General features: G+C 39.9%; 1 protein-coding gene across 1 annotated transcript; it reads left to right on the top strand.

The window, feature by feature from the left end:
- The first annotated feature begins 4047 nt into the window (after positions 1-4047).
- LOC136404058 (eukaryotic translation initiation factor 1A, X-chromosomal-like) lies at positions 4048-4482 on the top strand. Its single transcript, XM_066383538.1, has one exon. The coding sequence runs from the start codon at positions 4048-4050 to the stop codon at positions 4480-4482; it is 435 nt and encodes a 144-aa protein (XP_066239635.1).
- The last annotated feature ends 15038 nt before the right edge of the window (positions 4483-19520 follow it).

Raw genomic sequence — 19520 nt, 5'->3', positions numbered from 1 at the left:
GCCCATGACCAGAGTCAGGTGGGGAGGATTTGCTACAAAAGTGGGGGGCTGGAGAGACACAAACAATAACCAGTTAATCCATAAAACCAAAATGTGGTCATTACATAATGTTTTGTTTTCCAATGAACCTCATCAGCCTGCCCCTATAATAGAGTGACACTTCCTGTGTAGTGTCAGACTGACGGTTGACTAGTAATTAGCCACCCTCAAGAGTCTCCCCAGCAATCTCTAAGAGTTTTCGGGGGTTCTTCCCCTATGTATTTCAGAATAAGTGTCTCTGGTTCTTGTTCCCCACCCCCATCACCATACCTCTGGTTTGGTGCCCTAATAGCATTGTGTCTCTTTCGGGAAACAGTAGCTTGACTAACTGCTACTTTTACCCTAACACCGCTGCCACCGCCATCGGGGAAAGGATGCAGCTCTCTGACATGGTGACCAGGCTCTCGGCTGCTGGGAGAAGTGGTTACATGGAATCCTGGCTCTCATGCTTACTAGCTACATGTCAGTGCTTCAAATCCACCAGATGCCTCTAACTAATCCTTACTTATCCCACAAGTGAACTTTTTCTAAATGGGTCTTTTCTCACTGTCGTCTCCAGTCCCAGCTGTCTCTTTAGTCACTAGTCTTGCCACACACTTCTCTTTTTCTAGGTCAGCTTTCACAAGTGTCGACGCAGGCTCAATTCCAGATTAGCTGTATATATGGACACTTTCTTTAATATTAATGTGTGCGGTGATTCACCAATTAAAGATTAAGTGTTTCCTGAAAATCTGGAGAAGCTGGCAAGCATAAAACACTGAATTATCTCAGATGGAGTGAAGAAAGATGCTCAACAGTAAATTTTATTTTCAGTTTTAAGAATAAAGGGTAGGCCCTGGCGGGTTGGCTCAGCGGTAGAGCGTCGGCCTGGCGTGCGGGGGACCCGGGTTCGATTCCCAGCCAGGGCACATAGAAGAAGCGCCCATTTGCTTCTCCACCCCCACCCCCTCCTTCCTCTCTGTCTCTCTCTTCCCCTCCCGCAGCCAAAGCTCCATTGGAGCAAAAATGGCCCGGGCGCTGGGGATGGCTCCTTGGCCTCTGCCCCAGGCGCTAGAGTGGCTCTGGTTGCGACAGAGCGACGCCCCAGAGGGGCAGAGCATCGCCCCTGGTGGGCGTGCCGGGTGGATCCCGGTCGGGCGCATGCGGGAGTCTGTCTGACTATCTCTCCCCATTTCCAGCTTCAGAAAGAGAAAAAAGAATAAAGGGTAAATCAGGATCTGATCAGAAGTTAACATAAACCCAAGAGTCCATCCATTTGGATTTTGATCCAACTGCCTCTGGTAGCTGGTTAATAAAAATCCACATATTTCTTTTAAAGGCTAAGTTCTTAACACATTTATCTTTAAAATGAACCCTGACAAGATGTATAATACTCTAGGTATTAGTTTCAGTTTAACAGTATTCAGACCAGCTGAACAGCTCTGATTTTCCACGAAGCTATTCTGCATTCTCCATCTTCATTACTTGGTATAATTGTTCAGCTTGGTTTTGTTGTGAAAAGAAAGATTCGTCTGTTGGGTCTCATAACAGATGGCGGGCTACATAAAAAGGCAGATTCATTGTTTCATTTGTGAACACTCTGTCAAGAAAATTCCACGTCTCTTATGAAAGACTCCATCTTCAAAACAGAGCTTAAAGTGTTACAGATACTTGATGTTCTGTTTTCACTGCGAGTAAATTTTGACTTTTGTAGAGGAAGAGGCTTAGGCTCTAGAGTCAGACAATGACTCAGAGTCCAGTACCACTTGAAGTTGCATGTTCATGGGGATTACTTTTTAAAAAACTTTTTAAAAATTAAAGTATAGTTGACATACAATAGTATAGGAATTTCAGGTGTACAACATAGTGATTCAACATTTAATACCTTATGTGTGATCACCACAAATAGTCTAGTAAGCATCCATCACCATACAAAGTTATTACGAGAGGACTCACTATTTCCCCTAGACTAAAGATTACAGCCCCATGACTTATTTTTATAACTAGAAGTTTGTACCTCTCATTCCCCTTCACCATTTTCATCCATCTTCCACCTTCTTCCGTACTAGCAACTGCCAATTTGTTCTCTGTATCTATGAGTCTGTTTCTGGGTTTTCTTGGTAGTTGTCCTCTTTTGCTTTCTTTCTTTCTTTCTTTCTTTCTTTCTTTCTTTCTTTCTTTCTTTCTTTCTTTCTTTCTTTCGATTTCATACATAAGTGAAATCATATGGTATTTGTCTTTCTCTATCTGTCTTATGTCACTTAGCATAATACCCTTTAGGTCCCAGTGTCACAAATGGCAAGATGTTTTTCTTTTAATGGCTGAGTAATACTCCATTGTGTATATATATATATATATCACATCTTCTTTATCCGTTTCCCTATTGATAAACACCTAGGTTGCTTCTATATCTTAGCTATTGTAAATAATACTACAATGAACATAATATCTTTTTCAATTAGTGTTTATAAATTAGTATTTTTGTTTTCTTTGGATAAACACCCAGAAGTAGAATTGCTGGGTGGTATGGCAGCTCTATTGTTAATATTTTTGAGGAACCTTCACTCTCTTTCCATAGCTGCTGCATCAGGGAAATTAGTTAATGATCACTTTATATAAAAATCAGGACCATAACCACCTCTAGGGGCTGACTGTTCTATTAACTGAGTTAAAGCATGTCAATTGCATAAAACAGTGCCTAGAATCTAGCAGGTGCTCAACAAGGCAAATTTCCTCCTTACAAGCTCCATGAATTCTTTAAATCAGCATTTCCCCAAGTGTGCTTGCTCAACACCAGGTTTTGGTAGTTATTGTACAAAAACAGGGTTATGTGATTCAATGAACTTGGATAACCCTGGGTTTTACAAAGAGTAGATTTTCTGTATTCTGTTTTCTTTATTAACTGTGGGACACCTAGGAAACTTTTTGTGGCTCTCCAGGGCAGCATTTCCTAGTCTCACTTCAGTCCGAGTCCTTTCATGAAACACTAGAAATCTTTTGGGCTCATTTAAGGCAATCTGAGTGATACATCATCAGAGAAATAAACCCCTCAACCATAACTGCTTTTCTTGTATCCACACCACAGTTTTATGATGAGACTGGTTCTCATACAATTTTTTTAAATTTTCACTTTTTTTCTTCTCAATATTAATACACTTGAGGAAAAAGACAATGACTTGCTGTACAATAGATATGTTTCTCCTGTTACTAAAAGCATCAAAGCCCAGATTTGGTATATGATACGTGTATAACATCCTTGCATATTTTTACAGAGTTCTAGAAATTTAAAATAAAATGGAATAAGCCCAAAAGGTTATTCAGCCTTATCCCTGCCAGGGTGGGGCTCCTTTCGCTGAAATGTTTTCTAATACTTTTTGTACAGCCAGTACTCAGGAATAGGGTCCGCGTTCATCACCGAATCTGCAAGTGGACTGAGGGTTCTTTCTTTTCTCTAATACGAAATCTATGAGGACTCAGTAAGAGCCTACCATGTGCAGAAGGTTCTAACTACCTTCACCCTCTTGCAATGAGCAGCGAGGCGGTGACAGGAGCGGCTGCCTCGGTGGGCGTGCGACGTGCAGCTGTGCTGGAGGGCCACCGATTGGTTCATGCATTCTTAATACCTTTTGAACAAATGGCTCTGTTTTATTTCACACTGACCCTTCGAATTATATAGCTGGTCTCGTAGGGGAGAGACTCTGCAAAGAGGGTGAGACCCTTGCATGTGTTTGACCCGATGTGTGTTGGCTAGATTCAGCGCTGACCCAGGTCAGACTTGGTCAGAGATCTTGACCCAAATGCCACAGACAGAAAAACAAAACAAAACGATGAACCGCAGCGACGCCATTTGGTCAGGCAGGAGCTGGGTGGCCTACGCATCTCCCAAGAACTCAGCGCCACAGCGCCCCCGCGCGACACCTGCGATTGTTACGTCGTGCGGGCCCTCTGGAGCAGTCGTTGCTCAGCCACCACCGGCTTAGGAGGCTAGGAGTCGGAAACGCCGGGAGGCGACGGGCACCGGGCACCGTCATGCCCAAAAATAAAGGTAAAGGAGGTAAAAACAGACGGAGAGGTAAGAATGAGAACGAATCTGAAAAAAGAGAACTGGTCTTTAAAGAAGATGGACAAGAGTACGCTCAGGTCATCAAAATGTTGGGAAATGGACGATTAGAAGCAATGTGCTTTGACGGTGTGAAGAGGTTATGTCACATCAGAGGAAAGCTGAGAAAAAAGGTTTGGATCAATACCTCAGACATTATACTGGTTGGTCTGCGAGACTATCAGGATAACAAAGCTGATGTAATCCTAAAGTTCAATGCCGATGAAGCCAGAAGTCTGAAGGCCTATGGCGAGCTTCCGGAACATGCTAAAATCAATGAAACAGATACATTTGGTCCTGGAGATGATGACGAAATCCAGTTTGATGATATTGGAGATGACGATGAAGACATTGATGACATCTAAATTGAACTTAAAGTTTCAGAGTATTGTTCCACAGTTTGGATTTTGGCCTTCATTTATTAGGAAGACTAAAAAAACTTCAACATGAACAAAGTTTGTTAAGACATACTGACTTATTTTTATTGTTTCAGAGTATTTATTATATTTCTTTAAATGAAATGTTAACACTTTAATCGTTTGATGTAATGGAACTTGGGATAACAGACCACAAGATGTGCTGTTAAAACAGTAGAAAAGAGAGAGACAGAGAATGAGTAATCGTTTTTCAGTTAATGGATGTTTTGAATAAATTGTCTACCGTTGAGGTCAGTGATGAGTTCTAGTTTCAACTAATGTTTTTCAGAGACTTTCTGTATGTTCCAGTTACCTAAATGTTCTCTTTGATTTTTGATAAAATTTACGGAAATTAGAAATTTACATAGAAAGTCAAGGAAAAAGGCTATTTTCATGTTTTTGTAGCTGTATTTTTTACTGTGTTTGATAACATTCTTTTCATCATTTTATGTTGTCACCATAATGGCTAAGCATTGAGAAACTGCAGGTTTTACAACATGGGTTTGAGTAACAATTTTGAATTTATGAATAGTTGCAAAAATTCAATGCTAGATAATATATACCTAATTCCAAATTGGAAGTGCTGATATACTAGTTGACAGTGGTTTTTGCTCACCGTGTAGAAAATTTCTTAAGGCAACTTTTCATGGCAAGATAAGGAGAACAGTTTGTACTGTACAAAAAAGTTGTGTTAAAATACACCATTTTGTCAAAACTCATATGCATTTGTAACCTATCGTTTTGGGCTCTATGAACAAATTACAATACATAATTGAAAAACTAATTTCCTGATAATCTGGTGTGAGGAAAAGGATGAAACCACAGCTAAGAAATATAATAAAATATCCACTGAGAATATTTTGACCTTAAAAATTTGTTTATGCTAAACTATATGACAGCCACAGAACAAATTGAAATAATAAACAGGTATTTTATGGGGTAAGCTTTCTGAACTAATAAAATATTTGATTCATTACCCTTCCTCTGAAACCTTGAGCAATTGACTGGACCTGAAAAAAACAGCCTGGGATTATTCTAACACAAACCTCAGTTTTTCCTATGGAGAGTTGCCATGGTGAGGTTTGTTATACCTGCCAATCACTTCTGCACACCATTCATTTGGAGAGTAAGTGGTTGAAATTTACTATAAAAGGAAATACAGAGAACAATCACTTTTAGCCATCTTTAGTAAATCATCCATCAGAATGAAAATATCCAAAGCGGCTCAAAGTCAAAAACCATAATTTCACCACTTTTTACTCATCAAGAATATTTTGGGGCACCATATATGCATAATTTAAAACCTTACTGGCAATGCTGTTGTAGAGAAAAATTGCAGAACATAAAAGTATTCATGGAATTTGATTTTTTTAAAACAGGAGTTTACGCCATGAACCAAAGAGAAGACTTGTGTTTTCCAGTCCGTTTCCCAAGAGTAATAAATGGAAGGGAAGAGTTTTCATGCTGGGCGAAGGCGGGTGAACCTGGGGCAGGTATTGAAGCATTATTGTGAGGAAGTGCAAAGAAAAGAGAAGTCTTGACACAGCAGTCACGGGAGCAGCACTCTACACCTGGAGAGGTCAGTGATGACAAAGGCATCACCCTCAGACCGGGGCAGGTCACATAGAGTGTAGGCGGCTCATTCTTGCCTCTGCTTAATTTTCCCCTTCTGTATGAGAAGCAATCTCAGTCAATCAATCCTACTATTCTTGTCTCTTATGACCTAAGATATTTTAAAAATTAATGATCCTAAACAATTGTTAATAGCCACTTTGCTAATTTCTTCAGATTTTTAACTTTGAGGATAAAATTTCTTAAGGATGTACTTAGCTGGAAAAGCCAAGCAAATGTAATTTCAAGTGGTTTCATTATAAGACCCTAGAATAAAAAAGGTTACTTAGACCTCAGTGGATATAGTTCCTTTTACTTGTTACTTTGTTTATTCTGATAACCAAAAACTTACTTCCTGTCCTCTCCAGTTCATATTTTGCCTCTAAAGATGTCATATATCAGATTACTTTGTCATCAAGTGTATCTTTTTAATCTAATTTCCTATTCCTATTCTTAAATATACATTCTGTTTGTATACATTAATCCTTGAAAACCGTTATTGGCAACCACTTCCAGATGAGGGTCTTCCATTTCATTGGTCTGTTGGTTTTCCCAGGAGAGGTCCATGAAATGAGCCCCCACTCTGCCTCTGTTTATACATTATTCTAAACTCAGTAGGTGCTGTTCTGAAGGGACAAGAAGAGCCGTTTCCTGGTTTGGTTGGATTGGAAGGTTTTTTTATGTGTGGCTTGCAGCCATTCTCAAGTGCTACCTTGACTTCAGCTAATGGCTCAAGTTATAAAGTATTCCGCAGGCCTCTCTCTGAGTAGGCACTCTCCCTCCTGTTTAATTACATAGCAGAGAGGAGAATGGTTCTGGAGATCCATTTACAGATGCTGCGAACTAATGAGTCACTCCTGCACCACCTTTTCTTCTGTGCTCAGAATTGTTCTTCGTTGTTCTTCACCCTGTGACTTCAAGACAGATGTGATCCCTGCTTTGCTCTTGTTCTGCAGAAGGACTATAGTTGCTTGGGGTTTGTTTTTTTTTTGTTTTTTTTATCTCTTTCAGTTCTCTGTCTTTTACATGATGCAGTCTAAGAAGTCACAGTTTACTGAAACTATATAAAAATAATTGTGTCATGAAGAATACATTTAATTTTTATTAGTGTATCACTATCAGGCCATCAGAGTCTGTGGCTCACCTAAATAGCAGAAGCCACATATATGTGCTTGATATTAATACAGTCATACTTAACATCCAGTTTGCTTATGGTTAGTATTCGTGTGGTAACTCTTTTTCCAATGGATTACTTACAACCTTGATATTTATGAGTTGCTTGTAGACAGCTTAGAGTTGGTTCTACTTTTATTAGTCAGTCTAGCACTCTATACCTTTTAAGCTAGAGTTGTCCATTTTACATTTAATGTAATTTTACATTTAATGGTTTGATACTACCAACTAAATATCTGGCTTTTATTTGCCACACCTGTTCTTTGTTTCATTTTTCCTCTTCTAACATCTTTTGAATTAAGTACTTTTTAACATCCCATTCTATCTCCTCTATTGTCTTATTTGGTTATATCTCTTTATATTATGTTTTAGTATGTTTGTGCTTTTCTTTAAATCGTTGAACGGATTTGTAATAGCTTTTTTAAAGTCCTTGTTTACTAATCCTGGATCCATTCCTATTAATTGATTTTTCTGATGGGTATAGATCATATCTTCCTGCTTTTTCTAATAATTTACTAGATACAGGGCATAATGAATTACTCCTTTTCTGAGTATCTTATTGTCAGAAAGATAATTTACCTATGGATCATCTTGAATTTTTTGAGGCTTATATTTAAGCTTTGTTATAATAGGTATAGAATAGTCTTAGTTCATGAAAAGCTGAGCCCCGCTCCTAAAATGTGGCTTCTCTGGAGTCTCTTCTGAACGCTCAGACACTCTACAGGTATTCCCAGTCCAGCTGGTTAGAATTCAAACATCTCTCATGTCTCTGGAAGCTCTGGTATTTGTTCAGTTTTTACCTCTCTAACGTGTTGTTCTTTCCCTGGTATTCCTGGACCACTTTCAAGTCTCACGCTATGAAGTGCATCTCTGTATTCAGCTAAAACTCTAGGAGATCCATTTGGCAACTCTTAGACTCTTTTCTGTATCACTCCCTCTTCTCCAGTTAGTAGCCTGTAATGCAAGCTGCCTCAGCTCCTTGAACACTGGCCTCGGCCTCTCCAGCTCAGCACACCTGCCATGTCCACCTGGGTACGCCTTCCCTGCAGCACCAGTTCCCAGTGGCTCCCAGGCAGAGAGCAGTGGTCACTGTGGTCACTGTGGTCACTGTTTCCTTTCTCTCAGCACACTTCTGCACTGCCTGTTGTTTGTGTCTGCAAACAGTTGGCTCATGTGTTTTGACTAGACTTCTAGTTGTTTGCAGTTCTAGCACTGGTTTTGTACCAGTCACTCCATCATGGTTGGAAGCAAAAGTCATCAGTCAAATTTCAGGACCATCTGCTTGCTGACTCCATCCTCAGTACCTCCTCTAACACCTGGAACACAATGGACACTCAGTAATACCCGTGGAATGAATAAACTGATTATGGGGCAGGCAGAACGAGGCTAACTTTGACGTCGGAAGAACTTGCAAGGGGTAGTTTGAATTTTCTGGAACACCTCCAAAATTGCAAGTTGGAGAAAGGGTGTTTGGTACAGTTAGTGCCGCATTTAGCTAAGATAATTTTGTGCACTGGTTCTCATGTACAAAAATAACAGCAATGATTATAGTGGCTATCATTTATTTCAGACTTACAAATGTAGGGCCTTGTACTTGACACTTTATTCATATTATCTCATTGTTTTCTCACAAGAGCACATGATCATTCTCATTTTTAAGGTCTGTAAACAATGGTTCAGATATGTTAAATAACTTGTCCAAACCAAGGTCACTCAGCTAAAAAGTCTGAGTTGAGTTTGAGGCAGACTCAGATTGCAGAGTTTATGGTCTGAAGCATCAGGATGTGCTGTTGGTATCAAACCTCTGCTCCCTGAAGGGAGATTCACAGGAGAAGAGAGCATAACAAAGAGAGTGGCTGACAATGCCAGAGAATTGCATCTCCTGGTGAAGACGGTAAGCTGTGATGACAATGCCAGAGAATTGTATCTCCTGGTGAAGACAGTAAGCTGTGATGACAATGCCAGAGAATTGTATCTCCTGGTGAAGACGGTAAGCTGTGATGACAATGCCAGAGAATTGTATCTCCTGGTGAAGACGGTAAGCTGTGATGACAATGCCAGAGAATTGCATCTCCTGGTGAAGACGGTAAGCTGTGATGACAATGCCAGAGAATTGTATCTCCTGGTGAAGACAGTAAGCTGTGATTACTTTCCCTTGCTTCATGGATATTGGGTAGTAATCATAAATAAATAAGAGAAGATTTGAAATGTGAGGATGTGATGGTAACAAATCTTACATATAGAGAGAGGGCATGAGATCCCTTACAACTAATTATAATTGACCTGAAATTAATTTCCATAGGTTGTCAAGATTGTTAATGTCTGTAAATACATATGAAGATGCTAGAAGAGATAGTTAAAATGGATGAAAAAATTGAACTAATAATCACATAAAAATACAATTTACTATAGAAAAAAAATATATATATATATACAGTGGTACCATGAGATACTAGTTTAATTCGTTCTGTAACCGAGCTCATAAGTCAGTCAACTCATATATTAAACAAATTTCTCCCATTTAAAATAACTGAAATAGATTTAATCCATTCCAGTCCTGTGAAACATCCCCAAACTATCCTAAATTATGAAAAAGACATGTTTTTAATTAAGAAACACACGTGTATACTTTACCAATGCAGAACAAAATATATAAAATAAAAGAAAAAAGTGTTATTTAGTACTGCATTCTTACCTTGGAGACAGACGAGTGCGGCTAACAGAGGTGAATGGCGGAGGAGGAGGGAGGGAGGAAGGGATGCAGGCACTATAGACACGTAAACTAAAACTGCACTTTCTTAATACTAAATGTAAACTAAAACTGCATTTTCTTTAAACAAAACTAAAACTGCACTTCTTTACTTAAAATGAAATCACAAAACCTTAATTGTAAAAAAATGCACAACTCATATCTCAGAATTTTGCTCAGATCTAGAACAAAAATATGGACCAAATGGCAGCTTGTATCTTAAAAAATTAGTATGTTGGTCTGCTTGTATCTCAAAGTACCACTGTATATATTTTTTAATTTTTTTCAAAGTTAGAAGTGGGGAGGCAATCAGACTCCCACATGTGCCCAACCAGGATCCACTCAACATGTCCACCAGGGGGCGATGCTCAGCCCATCTGGGGCTTTGCTCTATTGAGGCCAGAGCCGTCCTCAGTACCCAGGCCAACTTTTGCTCCAATGGAACCTTGGCTGCAGGAGAAGAAGAGAGAGATAGAGAGGAAGGAAAGGGGGAAGGGTAGAGAAGCAGATGGGCGCTTCTTGTGTGTGCCCTGACCAGGAATCAAACCCAGGACTTCCACACGCTGGGCCGACACTCCACCGCTGAGCCAAATGGCCAGGGCCTAGAAAATATTCTTTATTGAACTTTCTTCAATGACATGAATTTAATCAGATAAAATACTATTAAATCTTTTGGAATGGAAGAGTTATCCTTCAATCTGATGTTTGTACATTATTTTAATGAGGGATCACAATGTCTTTAGCTTAGTTATTTTTCACAGACCTTTTAGATGAAACATTTTAAGTATAAATCTTTTAAAAAATTAAAAATTCATTTTGAAGGGAAAAAACATTCTGGGACAGATAAATGGGGCTAGTCAACTGAATTACCACTTTCAATTGCAGAAACTACCTGGGAAGTATTACCCACTTTTACATCTTTTTAGGACTAGAAGACTTGCTGGTGCAGGTTTTTAGCTTTGCAGATTTTCTCTCTACCATGGCTAATCAGGAGCACTTCCCCTAGAACATAGATCTTAAACCAGATGACTCTTGACAGTGATTCATGAACCTCTGCAATCTGAGTTCTAGACTTCCAGGAACACTTGACTCTGAAGCTCATGAAATTAAGAAAGAGTTTAAGGCTGGGGGTAGAGATCTGAAGACACTAGAGGCAGATGAAACTAGAGGGGTAGGTAAAATTTTTCAGAGATATGAAGAAAGAAAGAAAAGAAAGGAAGAAAGAAAGAAAAGAAAGGAAGAAAGAAAGAAAGAAAAAGAAAGAAAGAAAGAAAGAAAGAAAGAAAGAAAGAAAGAAAGAAAGAAAGAAAGAAAGGAGGGAGGGAGGAAGGGAGGGGAAGGAAAGAAAGGAGGAGGGTGGGAGGGAGGGAGGGGAGAGGGAAGAAAGGAGGAAGGGAGGGGGGAGGGAGGGAACCTTAGACATAAGCCTAGAAAATATCAGAATTTAAGGGGGAAAAATAGTAGGAGTCCATAAAGGAGATTAAGGGGAAATAATTCAGAAAGTTCAGAAAAAGTGGGAATCCCAGAAGTCAAGGTAGAAGGAAGCTTTTTAAAAAATATTAAAACCAAATTTGTATTTCTACTGAGATGGTGGTCACGGCATGTCTGAATAAATGTAGTCTGAAGAGAGGGCGATTTTTAAAAAGTTTTTACTTAGGGTAGTAGTTGGGATCTAGGAATACTGATTGATGTTTGCAAAATGTCTAGAGCTTGTTTATTTTTTAATATTATATAAGCTATATAGTGTAAAGAAGCAATACAAGTTCTCATATTTCTTCCAGTTAATGTTTTTAGAAAAGACATGCAGGTTTTTCTTAAAAGGTCAGCAGCTTATTACCTCCACAGTCAACAAAACAGACTGCAGTTATTAACATATTGTTATTCCCTTCCAACACTTTAACAAAATCAGAAATAATATATTCTTCCATAAAATCCTAACTACCACTTTTTACTCTGACTGTTAAAAACCACCGCCATGTCAGAAAGGCTCTGCTATCCATCGGGAGAAGACCTCCCATTTGCGAGAATGGAGACACATGGAAATCAGCTCCTTGGTCGTACGAGAAGGAAAACACCAACACGTCAGATCTGCTTTGCTTCTTACCAGTCAGCTAACAAATGGTCAAGAATGTTCCTTGGTGACAGTCACTGAGCTAGAGATTGGGAAACAGAAATGGATAGACTGAGATATGACTTTAAGGAAGTAACAGAAGAGGGACCATCTCCACTTCCGACCCCGTGTGTGCCAGGCACTCCGCCAAGCCCTTTGGGTACCCTGTCACCAGGGCAGAGCCAGGAGTCTGCAGAGCTAAAACATACCATTTGGGAGTCTTCCTTAGCAAAAATAATACACAAAAGCAAAGAAGTGCAGAGCTTAGAAGGGGCCTGAATCAGGTCACATCACTTTCTTACCTATAGACATATTTTTAAAAACCTCTTTCTCTCTTGGAATAAAATACAAAATTTTTACCTTGGCCTTAGAGGTTATAAATCAGTTCACTCCTTAGGGAAGTCCCTCTTGAAGTCTCATATTAAGTAAAGGAATATTCACTGCCCTATATGAGTGTCAGCCAAATTGATTTTTTACTGACAAAGTAAGAGAAGAAATCACTAGATCAATAGTTGACAAAATTCGCCTGACCAGGTAGTGACGCAGTGGATGGAGCATCAGACTGGGATGCAGAGGACCTGGATTTGGGACCCCGAGGTCTCCAGCTTGAGCGTGGTCTCATCTGGTTTGAGCAAAGCTGGTCAGCTTGATCCCAGGGTTGCTGTCTTGAGCAAGGGTTTAACGGGTCTGCTGTAGCCCCACAGTCAAGGCACATATGAGAAAGCAATCAATGAACAACTAAGGTGTCGCAACAAAAGACTAAAGATTGATGCTTCTCATCTCTCTCCGTTCCTGTCTGTCTGTCCCTATCCATCCCTCTCTCTGTCTCTGAAAAAAAAAAAAAAACTTAAAAAAAATAGTTGACAAAATTCAGTTTTCAACTGACTCTTTGGAGTACTTTTTTACCCAAAAAAATCCTTGGCCCAACACCAGTCACACTACATCAGAGTCTTGGTGGGCATGGCCCATGAATCTGCATTTTAGCAAGGCATATCCCCCAAAAGTCTGATAACATTTAAGATTACTGCTGTAAATCTAGACACAGGGTTCAAGTCTGAGAATCATTAAGAACAGAGCTCTGGTTTAGATGAACTCTAAATGGAAAAATGAAACTAGAGACAGTTTTCAACCCTGAGATGCCCGTGAAAATGACTGGGGCCCAAGGCCCTTCCTGCTTCCTTCCAAGATGTAAGTAATCTGGCTTGCCTCTGGATGTTATGTACCCCAGATCATGTAGAATTTATTTCAGAGACATTGTTGGAAATAGGCCTAATAATATAAGACCAGGATCCTCAATAATACCTTCAGTGCTGTACTGTGACATCTTACCTGCTCATGTAAAACAGCCTTTGAACCAGCAATGACATTTGTTCTAAAGCTATTATTCTAGGATCTGTCAAAAATGAGGCTTATAAATTTTTTGAGGGTTACATAGTGGCCACTGGAAAAAAATTAGGCAGGAAAGCACCCCGCTAGAAAGCATCACTGAACAAGAATTAAAACACTACAATTACCTTCCATAACCACAGGTCTTGTATTCACAAACTCTGGATCAAAACATTTTTAAAAAATACAGAATGTTGATCCCTAAACAATACAGTAAACCAACTATTTACATAGCATTTTACCTTGTATTAGGCATTATAAGTAATCCAGAGATGTTTTAAAGTATACAGGAGGAGGTGCATAGATCACATGCAAATACTACACCATTTTATATAAAGGACTTGAATATCCTTGAACTCTGATATCTGTGGGGTCATGGAACCAGTTGCCTCATGGACACAGCAATGACTGTATTTTGATGTAGGAGGGGGAGCCCTGTTTTGTGCCAGCAATTAGACTTCATTTGTTTATCATCACTGCCTTTGTCACATTTATCCAAACTCATATCCCCTAAGCCAGTCTCATCTGCAAGTGGAATATTTTCTCTTATTGAGAATGTCAAGTTTCACCTACTCCAAAACAGATGGCAAACTTATCATAAATTACAATGAAAAAATTAGAACAAATATTATTATATGTTAAAAGTTGAGAGATTGATAAATCCCACACACACCTCAGCACCAACCACCGTCCATCCAGGAACAAGTCTTTTCCATTTATAGAACCTACTCCTTTCACCCTGAACACAGCAAGCAACCAAAAGTCACCTGATGTATCAGAAAAATCTATATTATGAAAAAGTAGCACCAAACTTAGAAGAGCTGAAAACTGTGGAAGCAAAGCTAACAGCAACAACAATGACAACAGACAGGACAGTGAACAAACTGAGAGGCTTTCAAGAGAATGTAACTCCAAGGCAAGAACATGAGCTTTGTCAGAGAAAAAGTTCAAAATAATGTAAAATATTTTTAAAAGAAAAGAACTTTTTGAACTTTCCAATGAACACATGGCTTTGTACTTCACCTAGAATCAGGTAAAAATGTCTTTCCCTGTGTCTTCTATAGATGTTCTTAGAGATCTTGCAAATCACAACAAATATCTGGAGTTGCACATCAGAATAAGAATAAGCCTAGTTAAAGGCGAGTTGTCCCTTTTCTACCCACACCACCGAATACCTGAATCTTGACTATAATTACCTTTGAAGCATCAGGTATTTGTTGGTAACTATGTCAACAGTATTGAGATTATTTGAGTATTTGAGGCTCTTAAGAGACAGACAACACCAGAAGTTAGGGCTACAGAAATATAGTTAGTAAAAGAATATTTTGAACAAAGTAATTGCAACAAGACTAATAAATGCCCTTACACAGAGAAGTGATCAGACACCTTAGGTATCATTGTTGCTAACAGCTTACTACCCCAGATTCATGCAATATGAGACTATAAGAAAATGAAAGGCTTATCATAAATGTACTATTCTTTAAAAATGTCTCCTTTCCCTGTACTGGATCCTTTTTCAATCAAAATAACACACACATGTTCTCTCCTTTTTCTACCTCTTTCCTCTCTCCTTCTCACTGATGGAGAAACTCAAACTAAAAAACTCCTCAATTCTTTCCTATATAATAAAAATGTCTCTCAAATTTAAACTTAGTGAGGAATAATTTTGAAGTTGAAAACCTGTCTGATAAAGTGTGAAAAAAATAAGCATAACCCTTTGGGAAGGAAGAATCAAAAATAAAAATAACTTGGTAGGGATGGTGAGTCGAACACATTATGTTAGCAATGACAAAGAGGTTTTTGTTGGATGAATAATACATAATTTTTTTGACTCAGATAGTTCTGTCTGTATTTCTTCATTTCTCTTTTGCAAAAAAGAGATAAAATAGTTACCAAATTGCTCTGCTGAGGATGCTATTCAACAATCAGTTGTAAAGTTTCAGAAAAAGTCTAACAGAAAAGAACGTAGTGTCGATTCAGTTCTCCCTAGAAACCAGGGTATCCTTGGGAACTAGACCTGAAGAAGGACAACTCACATGGACTCCATTTCACATCCATTTTAATTATTAAACGAAAATCCCTGGGAGTATCTATCTGTTGAAAATATAACATTATAAGATCCTTGACATTTAAACTTCAGTCTTTCTCCAAGTGGAATGAAATGTACAATGAGATGTATTTAAGAATAAGAAGAAACAGTCTGACACAGATTGGATAACTGGAAACCCTATCTCATACTTTAAGAATTTGTTTACTGGTATCTACTAAAGTTCCATATACGACTACCTATGACCCAGTAATGCCAGTCTTACTTGCCTTTGAGCAATGAATGCATATGTCTTCCAAACGGTATCTATAAGACTTATTCTTAATAGCCAAAAATTTGAAATGTGTCATCAAAAAAACAGGTAAGTTTTTGCCTATTCATAAATAGACTATTACAACACATCAGTAAAAAAACAAAACTACATCTGACAATGTTCAACCTTAGAGACATAATGTTGAACAAGAGCAGCCCACACCCAAAAGAATGTCTTGTATGATTCCATTTATATAACATTCAAAAACAGGCAAAACTAATTGTTAAAGATAGAATCAAAACAGTTGTCACCTCTGCGGGGTTAGGCATTAATTGGGAGAGGGCATGTGGGAGCCTTTGAAGACTCTGAAAATATTTTACATTTTAGTCTGAATGGTGGTTGCATGAATATATATAAAATTAATTGAATTATACATTTAAAATCTGTATAGATTTGTATGTTATAACTCAATAAAGATACTTTTTTAAAGCAAGGATGAAAATAAGAGTAGAGTAGGGTCCATCAACTTTGAGACATTGTGCTAGAGTAAATACATTATTTTGTGAACAAGAGAAGAAAAATATTAATACTGAGGGAAAATTATTTCAAAAAGAAGAACTGTAAGTGCATGATATTAAATATATACTCTTTTAAATAACAATAAAAACAGAAGTCATTTGGCATTATAAATATTCACTGTTAGTGAATACTAATATACTTAATATATTTAAATAACATTTCCAGTTCTCTTATAAATGCAGTCTTATTTGCATGACTTGAATTTCTTAAGGAGCCCAATTCTACCCTGCTATTCAAAAATAAATCTGGATCTCTTCCCTGCATCATTTTCACTTCATTAATTAACATCTAATTTATAAGCATCTCGGCAGTTGAAGCATTTTCAGAAATAGGGCAAACTGAAGTAAGTACAGACATACTTAAATATCTTGGCAATACAAATGGTCCTTTCCAGTTTGATTTAATCATTTCAAAATCTCTTCCCCTGTAAAGCCTTTCTGACCTGCTTAATCACAAGTAATCACTCCATTCTTCATGCTCCTATAACATTTTGTTCTAACCTCTATCACAACACCTGTCTATTTATAAATTATATTTGCCAAACTGTGAGTTCTTTGAGGACAGAGAATAAGGCATATGAATCTTTTAATGCATTTTGCCTTGTACACTGTGGGCATTCAATTAATGTCTATTGAGTGGCTGAATGCATTAATTGACAATTCTCTCTAGAAACGCTCCTTGAAAGATTTGCGATGCATTTACCAAATTTGAAAATAAAGACTGCACAACTTATCCATCGGCTCCCTGCACTCCACATCTCTACTCACACTGTCCCTTCTGCTCCATACCCACTGCCAGCGACTTTCTCTTGAATAACTTCTCTTCATTCTTCACGATCCTTGGGAGTTGAGCATCTGAGAGCCCACCACACAGACAGGGGTAGGTGTCGCTGGTGTGTGCTTCCGTAAAGCACGTGTGGATCTCCTCTAACCCAGCGCTTGCCACATTGAACAGCCTCCTGCTCTACATATCACTTCCCCCAGGTGCTCAGGCAGACCGCAACACTCCAGGCCAGGCTTGAGGTCCAGCAAAAGTGCAAAGGACATTCAGAATAAAGGTATAATAATTAAGTGGTAGATATGGGGAGGAGGGAGGAAACCCTGTGAGGTTCAGTCCTCTCTCAAGGGGAGTAACCATGCCAGCACTCAGTGGGCTACCCTGCACCACACAAGGTACATTCCTGCCACTGCTTCCTTTTGTGGGGACCTGAGGGTAAGGTGCTCAGCTCACACTATCACTGGCCACCCACTTCCAGGAGGTCCAGTGTTCCTTAGCTCAGGCTCCTTTCGTATCTGTGCCCTCGGGGAAAAGGGGCACACTCTTCTTAGCCTTGAACCTCTTCAGTGCCTTAATTTAATTCTGCTTAGATGACATCGCCATGGCTACCTTTGGTGCCTGCTGCCCTAACCAAGGGCACAGGCTTCTTCTCTCCAAAGCCCGACCTCTGTTCACGACGGACAAGCTCCACAGTGTGATTGTGGCAGCACCTCTGCTGTCACGGAGGCTTCTCACCAGCCTACCAGCACAGCCTGGGTTAGTGTAGTGAACAGTCCCCACTCATTCTGCACTAGCTGCCTACTACACGCCTCGATCGGTGCCCGTCCTCAGAGAGGGAGGCTACCGTCACTGGGACTCCCCTTCCTGGGACTTTTCCCATGGAGTGAATGGGAGGGGGACCCCTAGGATTTCAGAGAAAGGCTGCAGCGTGGTAGTTGAAACAATGCTCAGGAAGGGGCCGGGGTCACTGCCACCACCAGCTCTTAAGCTTAGGCGTCTGTGGCCAGTGATTGAACCCCGTTCTCCTTTACCCAAACCTTCCCCAAATTTATCTGTGCTTTGGTTCCCACGTGGTAATGGCCAAGAGAGAAGCTTGGTTTGGCAATAGGGCTTCTACCTCAGTACCCTCCCAAAATGTCACACGTGTTTGGGACACAGAGTCCAGCTGCTCTGGGGGGAATGCTGTGGGCTGCAGTCTGGTCTCCGTGGCCGATGGGAGAGCTGACCTGACCTTGATCCCACTCTTTTACTCCCTGCGAAGTACAAGTCGCTCTTGCCAACTCTACTGACTCCATAATGAGCTGCACCAGACAACAAATGGCGGGTCTGAGATCAAAGATGGGAAAGAGTGACAATTAGAATTTAAGTTGGTTCACCTTTGTTTTCTTTCAAGCCAGTAGTTGGGCTGTGAAACCGATCTACATATAAGCAATCAGGTGAGTGGCCTTCCCTCACCACTGTGGACACACAGAGGCCTCACTGTGTCCTCGCAGAGGTGTCCCAGTTGGAGCCTTGGGCAGGAAGAAGAAATCATCAATCATGAGCTTGGTAGGAAGTTCATGAACTTGCCTTTTAAATTAGCCTGGCACTCCAGGCTCTACCTAAAACAGACCAGGCACTTCTGTGCTCTGCTCATCCGGCCCACAGAAGGGTTGGCCCTGGTCAGCCACGTTATCCTTTGAGCTCCTTGAAGCAAAGAGAGTCATGTCTTGTATCTCTGTATTCCCAGTGCTTACCCCTGGACTCGGCGGAGATGAAGCACCCTGAAATGTCTGCTGATCAAATGCAGTCACTGACTGGCTTTCAGTTCCACACCCTAGGGTGGATGAATGTCTCCAGTGAGGGTGACCAAAATCCAAAGTGTTTCATCAGAGGGTCCTGGAAGTTTCTTCTTTGCTCTCACGTTCCTAGTCTCAGTTACGCAGAGATGGGGGCCTGAGCTTTCTTACTTGCTCTTTTGGCTGAAACGATCATCAGAAGACCCTGCTAGTGTCCATGAGCTCAGAAAGCCCCTCCCATCTACTGGAGGGTTGCCTGACCTGTGGTGGCGTAGTGGATAAAGCGTCGACCTGGAAATGCTGAGGTCGCCGGTTTGAAACCCTGGGCTTGCCTGGTCAAGACACATATAGGAGTTGATGCTTCCTGCTCCTCCTTCCCTTCTCTCTCTGTCTCTCTCCTCTCTCTCTTTCCCTCTCTCTCCTTTCTAAAATGAATAAATTAAAAAAAAAATTTTTTTTTAAAAAAAGGAAGAGCAAACGTGGCTAGACCTTGTCTGGCCCTGTTCCTGGGCACTGGCCCTGCC

The sequence above is a fragment of the Saccopteryx leptura genome, chromosome 4, assembly GCF_036850995.1.
Source record: "Saccopteryx leptura isolate mSacLep1 chromosome 4, mSacLep1_pri_phased_curated, whole genome shotgun sequence".
Taxonomy (NCBI): domain Eukaryota; kingdom Metazoa; phylum Chordata; class Mammalia; order Chiroptera; family Emballonuridae; genus Saccopteryx; species Saccopteryx leptura.
The sequence above is the reverse complement of the archived record's forward strand: the minus strand, read 5'-3'. Positions and strand labels throughout refer to the sequence as shown.

Coding starts and splice junctions, on each gene's coding strand:
- LOC136404058 (XM_066383538.1), top strand. CDS start 4,048: ATGCCCAAAAATAAAGGTAAAGGAGGTAAAAACAGACGGAGAGGTAAG.